The sequence below is a fragment of the Sminthopsis crassicaudata genome, chromosome 5 (genome assembly GCF_048593235.1).
Source record: "Sminthopsis crassicaudata isolate SCR6 chromosome 5, ASM4859323v1, whole genome shotgun sequence".
NCBI classification, from domain to species: Eukaryota; Metazoa; Chordata; class Mammalia; order Dasyuromorphia; family Dasyuridae; genus Sminthopsis; species Sminthopsis crassicaudata.
The window spans coordinates 12,243,924-12,257,861 of NC_133621.1; the positions used below are offsets into that span (position 1 = coordinate 12,243,924).

Consider the following 13,938-nt stretch of genomic DNA (forward strand, 5'->3'; position numbering starts at 1 on the left):
TTTGCTGAGGGATACAAATGCCTCCTTGGCCCCAAGAGCTTTCCCTCCCTGGACCTCTTCTGTTCATTAGCTGCTTTATAGGCCTAAGAGCTCACCCCAAGTTTAACACCTGAACCTAAAGGATTCCCTTAATATTCCCAACTCCATGGTGTTCAGGGCTGAAAGTCACAGGTTTGTGCTTTGGTTTTTACAAATTTACTTCTGACCTAGACTTTATTAAATCAATACTCCCCCATTCCACAACATGTTGTTCTCATGCTTTTGACCCATGCCTAAAGAAAGACTGATACAGGAAATATCTGAAGTCATCATTATTTTTCTTTGTAAGTGACATTTTACTTTTTAGTAGAAGAGGCTCCAGAGAGGAGCAGGTAAAAAGCTAGAGGGGGAAGCTCATCATTTTGGTCATTTTTTCCAATAAATATAAGGACTATTTAAACTATAAACAATCCATAAAACAGGAACAAACAAAAAGCCACCACTTGTCCCTATGTGGTGATTTTAAATTTATGGGCCCAAAGCAGGAAAATGATAAAAGCTCAGTTACAGTCACCTGTAAATACCTCATGTTCTTTTATAGTTTTTTTTTTGTTCTTTATTCTTTTCATGACACTGTGCAATTGTAAAATTTTTTAACATCTAAATTCCCTTATTTGCATAGAAACTTCACACCGTACAAGAGTAAAAATGGACAGTTATCTTTGCCATTTAAAAATCTTTTTTTTTTTTCTTTTCTTTTCTTTCTTTCTTTTTTTAATGTTTTTTTGTTTTTGTTTTTGTTTTTGCTTTTCTTGCTGGAATGATATTCAGAGATTTACAGTGATTTTCCAGCCATCTGCAGAAGGGCATTTTCCTAACTAGAGGATCAAACTAACAGGAATTTCCAAAGTAGAAGAGCTGGACAAATGTGCTCAGCTCCAGGGCCTACTACAACATGAAGGAAACCAGGAAAAGAAGGTTGACCTGCTCAGGTGCAGCAGCAAACACAACAAAGCAATGGGCCCTCAGGCCCTCATGCTCTCAGGCTCCAGCTGGTGCCCACTAAAGCTACAGCCTTCCTTCACCTTCTGGGGCCCCGACATCCAACAGTACAGCCAGTCCCTAGGCTTCTGATCAAACTCTGGTCCCAACTGAGAGAGAAAGACTTTCCTTGGAGGCCCGACGCCCCTTGCGCAGCAGGCTTGCTCCTAGGCCTGATGGCTCTGCCCAACAGACGCACTAAGAGGGAGGTAGGATTCCTGGCGTTTCACTACTGCCTCCCCCTTTCATCACCAGTAAAAAGCATGGGGAGAAGCTGACCCTCCTCACTGAAGGTCACAATCCAACTAACAAACAGTCAGTCTCAGCCAGGCTGTGGCCAAAGTCATCAGACAACCCGCCAGAACTGCTCCCCGACTTCCTTCCTCAAGCTGGGGGGCCAGGGAGAAAGGGGCGCAGTCCAGGAAAGACTAAATAAACTAGGCTGTAACACACACAGTGGAGACACCGCTTGCCATTCCAGCTGACTTCCAGAATTTTCGACAGCTGTGACTTCTTGTCAGAAATAGGGATGAAGGACATAGGCGGGAAGGAAACCTCCCAATTCGCTGCTTGGCGGGCACGTGTCCCAGACACTAATCACTTGACAGGGTGATGCTGATGCTGGGAGGTCTCGGCTGACTGGGCGGGTGTTTGAGTGGAGCTTGAGGCTCGGCTCTTTCCGAGATGTAAATCAGCTTTTCCTCTTGCAGACTGCAAGCAGAAAACCTATTGGCATCTGTCCCCGACCCTCCACTGCCCACGGCACCCGGGTGGGGGGCAGTGCCCCCACTGACTTGTTCAAAGGACTTGCTGAAGACGGTGGCGGCGGTCCTGGCCAGGCTGTGGCTGCCAGGCTTGGGCAGAGACTGGCTGGTGGTCAGAGTGAGCCTCTTCAGAGACAGCAGCTCGAGGTTCTCACTCAGGGCTCTTGGGTTTTGTTTCCGAGCTGAGTGCTCTCTGCCCGATTCCCCGGAGACCTCCTTTTCTTTTCCTCCAGTTCTGCTTCCTCCGGACCTCCGTGGATTCTTTCCTAAACTGGTCTTGCTGGTGGTGGTGGTGTTTGATAAGGCAGCCTGGCTGGTGCTAGATGCAGCCCTGGAATAAAATCCTTCATCTACTTCAGATATTTCCATTAGCTCCTCTTGGCCTGTTAAATCTGTATTACCTAAACAAAGAAACAACATTAAAAAAAAAAAAACCATTAGCATTCAGTAATTCACATAAGATGATTGGTTTTTTGAAATCATTGTAGATTTGAGGATTTTTAGTGAAAATCCCTAAAGCAACAGACTACAACAGAGCAAATTTCAGAGAATGAATCAAAACAAGCACTATTCTACTACAGTGTGGAAATGCTCCTAGGTGATTCAAATGGTAGTGATTAAAGCTGTATTTAACACAGAAGCAAAAAAGGCATGCTATTATCACACTCCATGGTATTTTGAGAACAATTTCTCCTACGATTCATGCAAAAGATTAGAAAAGATTAGAAAAATATCATGAGTAAAACTAGGGGCAAAAACCCTACTAATACATATACTCTGATAAGCAAATCTTCAAAATACCCAATCTCCCTTCTTAAACTCTTAGGAAATACTTTAATGAAAGACTAAAAAAAAAATGGAAAAGTCTCTTTCTCGGTTAGGCTTGGCTGTGTCAATAGATTGGTATTTCAAATATAGTCTGGCCTATGAAAATCAGAATCTTATTTATTTGTTTTTGGTTTTGGTTTTGGTTTTTTTATTTCCCTCCATTAGTGAAGGTAGACCCTACCTTAAAAAGTACTTTGAAGTTTTATCTGTCATAATTTGAAATAGACAGCCTTCATAGCAATGGTGATCAGTAATATTCTCAAAATCTGAAAGCAGAAAATACCCGCTTCCCTGTCACTTTCTGCCCGTGATTTTCCAGATCGGACCCTTCCAAGCACTGTGCAGAATCAGGGGAAGGTGCTGCCTCTAACCCATGCAATTCGTGTTTAGTGGACGACATGCAAGGTGTCTGTGCCTGTGCCAACGCTCTCCAGCATGCAGCAGTGCCCTCGCCACCGGGCGGGTACCTGGGAGGGCAGCTACACAGAGTTCTGCTAAAGCGGCCCTCTGCCGGGTGGGGTCAGTCCATCCTCCATCACTCTCCTCACAGACTTTTGCCTCCTGAGCTCTGGCAAGCCTTTGCTCTCGGCTCTAGGGTCTGGGGCTGGGTCCTGCACCCCCTGCACATGTTGGGCATCATTCTCTCCCAGGGTTTTGCTTTTTTCCCCATTCCCTGGTCTCTCTCCGGCCACCTTTGTGACACTAAGCTCAGGTATGACCAGGATGGCTGGGTCAGCAGAGTCCTGACTGTTGTCATCTTGCTCTAGAATTGAAGATGATAAGACAAAATGATGGCTGCAAACAAACAAAACAAAAATGTAGAACGAGGAAAACAAAAGGGACCAAACAGAAGCCGGATGCCTGCAGACGGACAAACTGAGCCCCCATGATTTATGGACTTTGTCACCATCCAACCCAATGGGGGAGTTCGGACACAGGGTCACACTCGCGCAGCTGTCAGACACACTCAAGGAAGAAACCCACATTGCACATGTAGGAGAGTTCTTAAGTGAAAGCCCCTGGATGGTCCTGGTCTACTCTAGGAAACATGCCTTCGTGCACCAGCCTTGAAAAACAGAACCACGGGGATGTGAGAAACAGATCTTGGAGGTCATCCTATTCAGGGCACTCCCTCTGACACAGGAGGAACCTGGGGCCCTGGCCCAAGCCTCTCCCAGGCTTCCCAGGCAGCCTCCCTTGGAAGGTTTCCTGTCATCAGTGATGATTACAGCTCACAGTACGGCCCAGCTCTTGCTGCCTCACTTCTCAGATTTTCTGCTAGCCCACAGAAACATTCTATTTACCCCATATGTAGATTAAGCGCTTTTGAAAAAAAGACAAAGCAGGTTAGAGAGTCTGTTCCCTATTTTAATCTATTTTAATAATCACTGTAAATAGTTAAGAAGAATGCCAAGTAGGTTCAGAGTTCTAAGAGATTCACTGATCACTGGAGCGAAAGTCCACAAAATTAAGTTTCATAATGGAACAGCTTCACTGCTACATGTTTCAGTTCAACTCAATGTACAAACTCTTTTGCCTTAAAATCATCCCTCCAAGATGCTGGCAAACCTCCCCATCAGCTTGTTTAGCATAAGCCCAAAGCTTCTTTCTTCCATCCCCCATGTTTGCCAGCACCTTGGGTCTGTTACAGTTTTTCTTTAACATATGGATTCTAAAACCATCTCAACATAAATTCATTTTGTTTGTTTTCCAACATAAATCCTTTGCTCAGGAACTATGTTAAAAGCCCCACTAACTGCCTCTGCCATGCTCCCTGTTAAGGGGTTCATTGCATTGTCTTTAAAAGAATATAAACATGTCTGCTGAGAGCCACACAGCTGCCCCCTAAGAGTGTGTATAGGAATGAGGAAGGCCCTATAGTCCACGATCTGATGAGTAATGATGAGAAAGTCTACTCCCACTGGACCAGCACTGTCAAGTCCATAGTACTTTCCACTGACCTTTATGCTGACCCCCAGAGCCACATCAGGTCACAGTCAGAGCTGTCTATTGGCACATGCCCTCCCACCTAAGTTACCATAGCAAATTAACTAAACATAATGAACTTAAAGTGGAAATGAGGTGAGTTAAGATCAAGACTACATTGTAGAAATACTAATAACATCAAATCATATCATTAAAAACAGTTAAACATTTACATTCTCTTTCCACTGTATATAAATCAGATTGTTTAGATAGTTTTCAATAGTATTGTTCAGCTATTTATTTATTTGAAACAGATAATTTAGGTATTATATTTATTCTTGTAGATTATAATAGAAGAAATTTTATTTTATTTCTAGCAAGGCAATTGGGGTTAAATGACTTGCCCAGGATCACATACTTAGTACATGTCAACAGTCTAAGGCTGGATTTAAACTCAGGTTCTGGTGACTCTAGGGGTAGGGCTCTATCCACTGTTCTATCTAGCTTCCCTCTTAGAGATTTCTTAAAAAAACAACTAAGGCAGTTGATTAACTAGGTTGTGAGATCAAATAAAGTTTCTTTAAGGCACAGAGATGAGTATTATTTAAAAATTGATCCAAAAACTATTTCTGCAAAATATAGGTTATGGATGATATTTTGAAAATGAGCTTAGAGGTGACAATGTTCAATTTTTAACAAATTCTAATGAGAGATGGACAAGAGTATTACAAAATGATTTAATTTTAACTACAGTTATCTATATAGCGATAAAAAAGATCAGGAAAAATAAGAGAGAAGCATTATTATTAAAAATGAAGTTAATTTGTAAGTAGAAACATAAGAATCCCTATGTTTTTCTATAAATGTATACACTAAATTAAATGAAAAAAATATATGGGAATTAGTGAAGTAGGGGGACACAAAATAGGCACTTAATGTTTTTTGGAAATGGTAGTGCCTTTTTAAAAATATTTTTCAATTTATTTTTAATATGCTTTTCTTTTTTAGATTTTGAATTCCAAATTCTCTTCCTTCCTCTCATCCTCTGCGCTATCCACTGAAAAGGCAAACAATATGATCTCTATTATACCTGTGAAATCATGCAAAAAAAATGCCTATTAACCATTTTTTTTAAAAGCAAGAAAAACAAAGATAATTATACTTTAATTTATATTTAGACTTCATCAGTTTTTTTTTTTTTCCCTCTGAAGGTAAATAACATTTTTTCATCATGGGTTCTTTGGAATTGTCTTGGATCATTGAACTGATCAGAGTGGCCAAGTCTTTCACAGTTGAACATCATTACAACATGGCTGTTACTGTGCAGAATGATCTCCTGGTTCTTATTTTGCTTCAATTCATATAGGTCTTGCCATTATTTTTTTGAAACCACCTTCCCCACAGCAAAAGAATACTCTATTGCAATCATACACCACAACTTGTTCAGCTATTCCTCAACTGATGAACTTTCTCTCAATTTCCAATTCTTTGTCACCACAAAAAAAAAAAAAAAAAAAAAAAAAAAAAAAAAAAAAAAAAAAAAACTTCCATAAATGTTTTTGTACAATTAGGTCTTTTTCTTTTTCTTTATTTCTTTTTTTTTCCTTTGTTCTCTTTGGGATATAGACCTAATAGTGGTCTATACTACACCAAAATAATATGAATTGTTTTATAGCCCTTTGGACACAGTTCCAAATTGTTTTCCAGAATGGTGGGACCAGTTTACTATTCCACTAACAATTTATTAGTGTACCTATTTTTTCCTCATCTCCATCTATCATTTGTCATTTCTGATAGTTATAAAGTGGTACCTGAGAATTGTTTTAATTTGCCTTTCTATAATTAATACTTAGAACATTTTTTCACATGATTATAGATATCTAGCTTTAATTTCTTCATTTTATATCATTTGACCACAGTTGAGGAATGGTTATTTTTATAAATTTGACTTAGTTCTATACTCTGTATATATTTGAAAAATACGATCTTTAGTCAGAAAGACTAACTTTTTTTTTATAACATTGTCTATAGTATCTTTTAGCAAAGTGTAATTTCCCTGATTATCCCTTTTAATTAGTTCTATTTTTACTTTTGCTTTATCTAAGATCATAATTTCTAACCCTGCCCTTTTTTAAAAAACTTTAACTGAAACATAAGAGACTCTGCTCAGGCCCTTCATTTTAACTCTATGTGTGCCTTTTTTTTTTTTGTTTCCAGTATGTCTCTTATAAACAGCATGCTTTTCTAATCCATATACTATCCACTTCCATTTTATGGGTAAGTTAAACTCATTCTCATGCATAGTTGTGATTACTAGCTGTATATTTCCCTATGTCCAATTTACTTTTGTTACTTCTCTTTTTATGCTTTCTTCAAAAGTCTATTTTTCTTCTAACTACTGTCTCCCTTAATCTGTTATTTTTATTGTTACCACCAATCCTCTTTCTCTTACCTTCTTCTCCGCCCCTCCCCATTTCCCTATTAGGTAAATTACATTTTTATACAAAACTGAGTGTGTGTATATATATATATATATATATACATATATATATATATATATATATATTCTATCGTCTTTAAACTAATTCATATATGAGTTTCAAGCATACCTCATCCCCCATTTTTCCCTTCACTGTAAAAGGTCTTCCTTGTGCACCTCCATTATGTGAAAAAAATTTTTCCTCCTTAGACTTCTCTTTCCCTTTTTCCTAGTACTATTTCTTTCTCATCCCTTCATTTTTGGAGAGGGGAGAGGGAAGAAATCATTCCAGTATAATCAACTTAAACCCATGTCCCCTGTCTATGTAAATTCCTTTTAACTGCTCTAAAGATGATGATATTCTTGGAGGAGTTACATGTATCATCTTCCCATCTTCCCTAGTACTCCTTTCTGCCCTGGAAATGAGACTCAGAACTGCATATAGCTACAGAGTTACCAGTCAGTGTCAGCTGTACCTAGTTCCAGTGCAATCTCTTTCTGACCAGTTGTCCAACCTCCTTGCTGTTGCCATGTAGGAATGTCAATAGTTTAATTTGATCGAGATCCTTAAAATTATTCTTTTGTTTATCTTTTCTATTTTTTCTATATTTATCTTTTTATGTTTCTCCTGAGTCATGTGTTTATATGTCAAAATTTCTATTTAGCTCAGGTCTTTTCATCAGAAATGCTTGAAAGTCCTCTATTTGATTAAATATTCATTTTTGCCCTGAAAGATTACACTCAATTCTGTGGGATAGGGTATTCTTTGTTGTAATTCTAGCTTCTCTGCCTTCTGGAATATTACATTTCAAGCTCTCTGCTCCTTTAATGTAGAAGCTGTTAAATCCTGTGTGATCCTGGCTACAATATTTCCACAATATTTGAACTGCATTTTTCAGGCTCCTTGAAATATTTTTCTCTATGTCCTGGAAGTTCTAGAATTGGGTTTAATACTCCCAGGAGTTTGCATTTAGGGATCTTTTTCAGAAGATAATAAGTAGATTCTTTCAAGTTTACCCTCTAGAACTAAGGTATCAATGATAATTTGTGAAAATATGTCTTGGATCTTTCTTTGATGATAATTACTGAATTATTAGCTTCTATTTGTCCATTCTAATTTTTAAGGAATTATTTTCTTCAGTAAATGTTTCTTTTTATTATTAGGCTAATTCTGCTTTTTAAGGTCCTCTTTTCTATACCAAGATGGGTTTTTTTTTATTTTTATTTTTTTGTATTATTCTCATCCCCCCCCCCCCAATTTTTTCCAGTCTTATCTTTTTCTATAATTCTATAGGAATTCTTGTTGGGCTTGAGTTCAATTAGCATATTTCTTTGAGGCTTTGTTTATAACTGCTTTCACAGTTGTCTTTCTGAGTTTATGTCTTGGTCTTCCCTGTTACTGTAGCAATGTTTTTATGCTCAAATTATTTGGTCATTTGCTCATTTTTTCAACCTAATTTTTTTTTTTTTAATTTGAACTGCATGTGAAAGTTGAGCTCTGTCCCTTTGGGATATCTCAAGCTTTAGGCTTTTTCATGCTGCTGTTTTCAGAAGCACTTCAAAGGGCTACAAGTTTTTGGTGCTTCCTTACTTGCACTCTGGCCTTTACTCAGGAAGGGTCCCTGGTCTTCTGCAGTCACAAGCATTAATGCTCTCCTTGCCTTGGAACTGTGAACAGTACTCCTGCTTCCTTGTGATCAAACCCAGCCAGTACTCCTTTCTGTACTGAAAAATGAGACTCAGAACTGCATATGGCTACAGAGTTACCGATCAGTGTCCACTGTACTTAGTTCCAGTGTAATCTCTTTCTGACCAGTTGTCCAACCCCCTTGCTATCTCTGGGTTGAGATCTCCCAAAGGTGTTGCGGCTGCTTTTACTGATGTTATGTGTGTAGGTTCTGTACAGGCTTTTACCCTGATCTCACAAACTTCTCCTGCCCCTCTTAGGTTTTCTTTGGACTGGAAAAATATCTCACTCTAACCCTCTGTTGGTTCTGCTGCTCTTAAATCTGGTGTGAAGTCTTATGTTAAAATTGTTTGGAGGGGAATGATGAGAGAGGTCAGCTAGATTGCCTCTATTCTGCCATCTTTGCTCCACACTCCCTCCCAAATAGGTATTTAATAAATGCTTAGTGAGTTGAATCAGAAAAAAAAATATATCTTTCTTCAAGGAAAAGAGGCACTGATCTTAGCTATGAAAAGGGAACAGAAATAGATCCAAGAACTTTCATAATAGCACTTTTTATTATAGCAAAGAATTGGAACCAAAGTAAGTTCCCATTAGTTGAAGAACAGCTAAAGTGTCAGTTGACAAGCATTTATTAAGTACCTACTGTATACCAGGCTATGTTCAAAGTGCTAGGGATACAAACAGAAGCAAAAGAGAGTTTTCAGGGAATTCAGAGACTAATGAGAGAGACAACAAGCAAACTGAAGTATAAACCAGCTACAGAGAGAATAAACAGGAAATAATCAACAAAGACAGGCACGAGAATTAAAAAGGATTGGGGAAGATTTCCTGTAGATTAAATTGTGGCATATGAATGGCATATAGAAATCACTTAACAAATACTCATTGACTTATCTTTCTGCAGCATAAGAAATAATAAAATTGATAGACTTAGAAATAATGGAAAGACCCGGTTTGACATGTGTGAACTAATAGAGAGTGGACTAAGCTGAACCAAACAACAAATTAAGCAATGATCACAATATAATGTGAAGAAAAATAACTGCGAAGGATTTTAGAACTCAGATCACAATGGTGACCCATCTTAATTTCCAAAGAGCAAGTCAATACAGAGGTAGATAAGGGAAGATCTGAAGGAATGCCATAAGACATATTTTTTCAGACATGGCCAATGTGTTGATTTGCTTTGCTTGCTCTACATGTCTGTTATAATAGAAAGCTTTTATTTGGTGGAGGGAAAGAGAAGATGTTATGTTAGTGGGTAGTGATAGGAGAAAAGAACATCAATAATTTTTAAAACCACTAAAGAATGTAAAAAGTATAGAAGAGGACACAGAGTAATTCTGTTACTATCTTGTTAACTTACTACATATTATATATATATATACATATATATACACATATATGTATATATATATAAACTATATATGTATATATAAAGTTTTTTTAAATTTTATTAGTATTTTATTTTTCCCAAATACAGATCAAGATGATTTTTAGCTTCACTTTTATAAGATTTTTCATTCTAAATTTTTCTCCCTCCCCTCCCTTCTCCCTAAAATGGTAGGCAATTTGATATAGGTTATACATGTGCTATTATTATGTAAAACATAATTCTGTATTAGTAAAATTGTAAAAGAAGAAACAGATCAAAAAGGGGGGGGGGAAGCACAAAAAAAAAAGAATAAAGGAAAAAATATATGCTTCAATTTGCATTCAGAGTCCATCATTCTTTATTTGGACATGGATAACATTTTCCTTCATGAACTCTTTGTATTTTTCTTGGATCATTTTGTTGCTGAGAAAATCCAAGTCATTCTTACTGATTATTACACAATATTGCTGATACTGTCTACAATGTTTTCCTGGCTCTGTCATTTCACTTTGCATCAGTTCATACAAGTCTTTCTGGTTTTTCTAAAATTTCCCAATTCATCATTTCTTATTACACAATAGTATTCCATTACTTACATATATACTACAGTTTGTTCAGCCATTCATTAATTAATGAGCATCCCCTCAATGTTCAATATTTTCCCACCATGAAAAAGTTTGCTACAAATATTTTTGCAAACATATGTTTTTCCCCCTTTTTATAATCTCTTTGGGATCCAGACATAGCATGTGCAGTTTGGTTGCCCTTTGGGCATAGTTTCATACATAGTTTCATAATGGTTGGTTTAGTTCACAACTCTACTAATAGTCCATTAGTGTCCCAATTTTTCCACATCCTCTCCAACATTTATCATTTTCTATTTTTGTCATATCGGGCAATTTGATAGGTATGAAGTGGTTCCTAAGAGTTTTTTTTTTTTTTTTCATTTTTCACTTCTCTAATCAAAAGTGACTTAGCCTACTTCTTCATATGGCTATAGATAGCTTTGATTTCTTCATCTGAAAATTGTCTTTTCATATCCTTTGGACATTTTTCAACTGGGGAATGGTTTGTATTCTTATAAATTTGACTGTTTTCTATATATGTGAGAAATGAGGTCTTTGTCAGAGATCCTTACTGTAAAGGCCATTTCCCAGATTTCTGTGTTCCACCTAATCTTGGTTGCATTTGTTTATGCAAAAACCTTTCAATTTAATCAGAATTATCTATTTTACATTTTGTAATACTCTCTATCTCTTGTTTAGACATGAACCTGTAATTCTATACCACTTAGTGCATGTATGTTTATTTAGTACTGGTATTTCATTCTCTTTGGTACCCTTTAGCAAGATGTAATTTTCCTTCCTCACCTGGTTTAATTAGGCCTATTTTTGCTTTTGCTTTGTCTGAGATAAGGATTGCTACCCTTGCACTTTTTTTTAACTTCAGCTGAAGCACAATAGATTCTGCTTCAGCCCCTTACCTTTATTCTATTTGGTGGGTATGTGTGTGGAGGGGAGGGGATGCTTCAAGTATATTGCTTGTAAACAGCATATTGTAGGATTCTGATTTTTGACCCATTTTGCTATCTGCTTCCATTTTATGGGAGAGTTCATCCTATTCCCATTCACAGTTATGATTACTGTATATTTCCCATCATCCTCTTTTTCCACCTGTTTGTCCTCTCTCTCCTTTCACCCTTTCTCTCCTTTTATCCTTTCCTTCCTCAACAGTGTTTTGCTTCTGTCTACCACCTTCTTGGTCTCTCCCACTCTCCACCCCTTATGCAATCTCCTCTCTTCCTACTTTCCTGTTGAATAAGATAGATTTCTATATTCAACTGATTATATATATTATTCCCTCTTTGGGCCAATTCTGATGTTTAAGTGATGCCCATCCAACCACCTTTCCTTCTACTGTAACAGGTTTTTGTACTTCTTCATAAGAAACAATTTACCCCATTCTCCCTTTCCCTTCCTTCTACACACAGTGTACTCCTCTTTCTCATCCCTTAATTATTTTTATGTCATTCCCTCAAATTTACCACATACCCATATCCTCTATGTATTATAATCCGTCTAGCTATACTATAAGTGGTAAAATTTTTAAGAATTACAAGTATCATTTTCCCATGTAGGGATGTAAGCAGTTTAGCTCCTCTGAATCACTTGTTTTCTTTTCCCTTTTTCCCTTCTTAGGTTTCTCATAGGTCTTGATACTGGAGATCAATTATTTTTTTCCACAGTGTATCAAGCTCTTTATTATAATGTACAGCCAGTGAATATGTTCATTTGGAGACAGAGGATAGAAATGGTTATGTCCAGTAGTTCTCCTGCCCACCCACATCCTTTCTCCACAGTCCCTTTCAACTCTAGTCCTCAGAGCCCAATAGACCCAATAGAATTCCCAAGATGTATACCTAGAAGTTGGAGGAAGCCAAAGATCAATGAGATTTCCAAGACTGTTAGCAAGAAATCCATTCATACTCTACATAATATTCTGGTTAAGACCTATGTTCTTTCTTTTCTTTAGGTTTATATAAGTACAGTTATGTAGTCATGCAAAACATTTCTATTTCCATCATACTTATAATCTATCTATCTATCTACACATATATATGTATATAATAAGGACCAAAAATAGAAGAAGAAAAAAAACAAGAAAAAAAGAAAAATTTAAAAAAGATATGCTTCAATCTGTATTAAGATTCCACCAGTTCTTTTTTCTGGGGATGGATAGCATTCCTAATCATAAATCTTTCAAGTAATCCTGGATCACTGATTACTAAGAATAGACAAGTTGTTCATAGCTGGTCATCTTACAATATTGCTGTTATTTTGCATATCACCTCATGGAAGTCTTCCCAGATTTTTCTGAGAGCATCCTGCTCATCATTTCTCATAACCCAATAATAGCATTCTGTCATAATCACATACCTCAATTTGTTCAGCTATTCCCCAATTGATAGGCAAGATTTGCTATGAATATTTTTGTACATAGAAGTTCTTTACCTTTTTTTAATCTATAATCTTTAATCATTACTTAGCAGTGGTATTGCTAGGTCAAAGGATATTCATGGTTTTATAGCCCTTTGGGCATAGTTCTAAATTGCTCTACAGAATGGTTAAACTAATTCACAACTCCACAACCAATATAATAAATATCTCATTTTCCTCTTGTAAAGGGCTAGAACTGAGCAATGCACTTGGATAATGAAGCACGTGAGACTAATTGCCAATTGGACAGTTCCCTATTAACTTGTTTGAAGGTTGACCCTCCCCAGCTGTTCTGTGATGACTTGATTGGTGGGACAAAGAGGGGAAAGTGACGTGTGTAGGAGGAGTAGGCGGAGGAAGAGGAATTGAGACGCAGAAGCTGACTCAGTCTCTTCGGGGGGTTGAGGGAGGAAGGTGTGTGTGAGGTTGCTAGCCCTAACCCCCTGACCTTGACTGTAAAAGATCAAGAATAAAGACGTTTAGTGATCCTGACTCCAGCTGATTTCTGGGAAGACAGAGTTCCAGCATCCTCTCACACACCCTGTCCATCATTTATCATTTCCCTTTTCTGGCTTATTTACTAATCTAATAGGTATAAGATAGTATCTCAGAATTGTTTTAATTTGCATTTCCCCAATCAATAATGAGTTAGGGCATTTTTTTTCATGACAATAGATAGCTTTGATTACTTCATCTGAAAACTTCATATCTTTTGATCATTTATCAAATTGGCCATGGCTCTTATTTTTATAAATTTGACTCTCTACATGTTTGAGAAAGGAGGTATTTATCAGAGAAACTTCAATTTTTTTCACTATTACTTTGCTAATTATATTTTTCCTCCTATTTATTCAATTCTC

The 13,938-nt window shown here is 37.2% G+C and overlaps 1 protein-coding gene across 5 annotated transcripts in view; it reads right to left on the bottom strand.

The window, feature by feature from the left end:
• Positions 1 to 572: 572 nt before the first annotated feature.
• The window catches only part of HYCC1 (hyccin PI4KA lipid kinase complex subunit 1), a 94,781-nt gene continuing 81,415 nt past the window's right edge, over positions 573 to 13,938 (bottom strand). For 3 of the 5 annotated variants that reach the window (XM_074269776.1, XM_074269778.1, XM_074269777.1), the window contains one exon: positions 717 to 2,185. In XM_074269776.1, coding sequence (XP_074125877.1) covers positions 1,614 to 2,185 — 572 coding nt within the window. In that variant the 3' untranslated portion in view covers positions 717 to 1,613. Of the gene's footprint in view, positions 2,186 to 3,079; positions 3,376 to 13,938 lie in introns of all 5 variants that reach the window. The other 2 variants (XM_074269780.1, XM_074269781.1) reach the window with 1 other exon arrangement.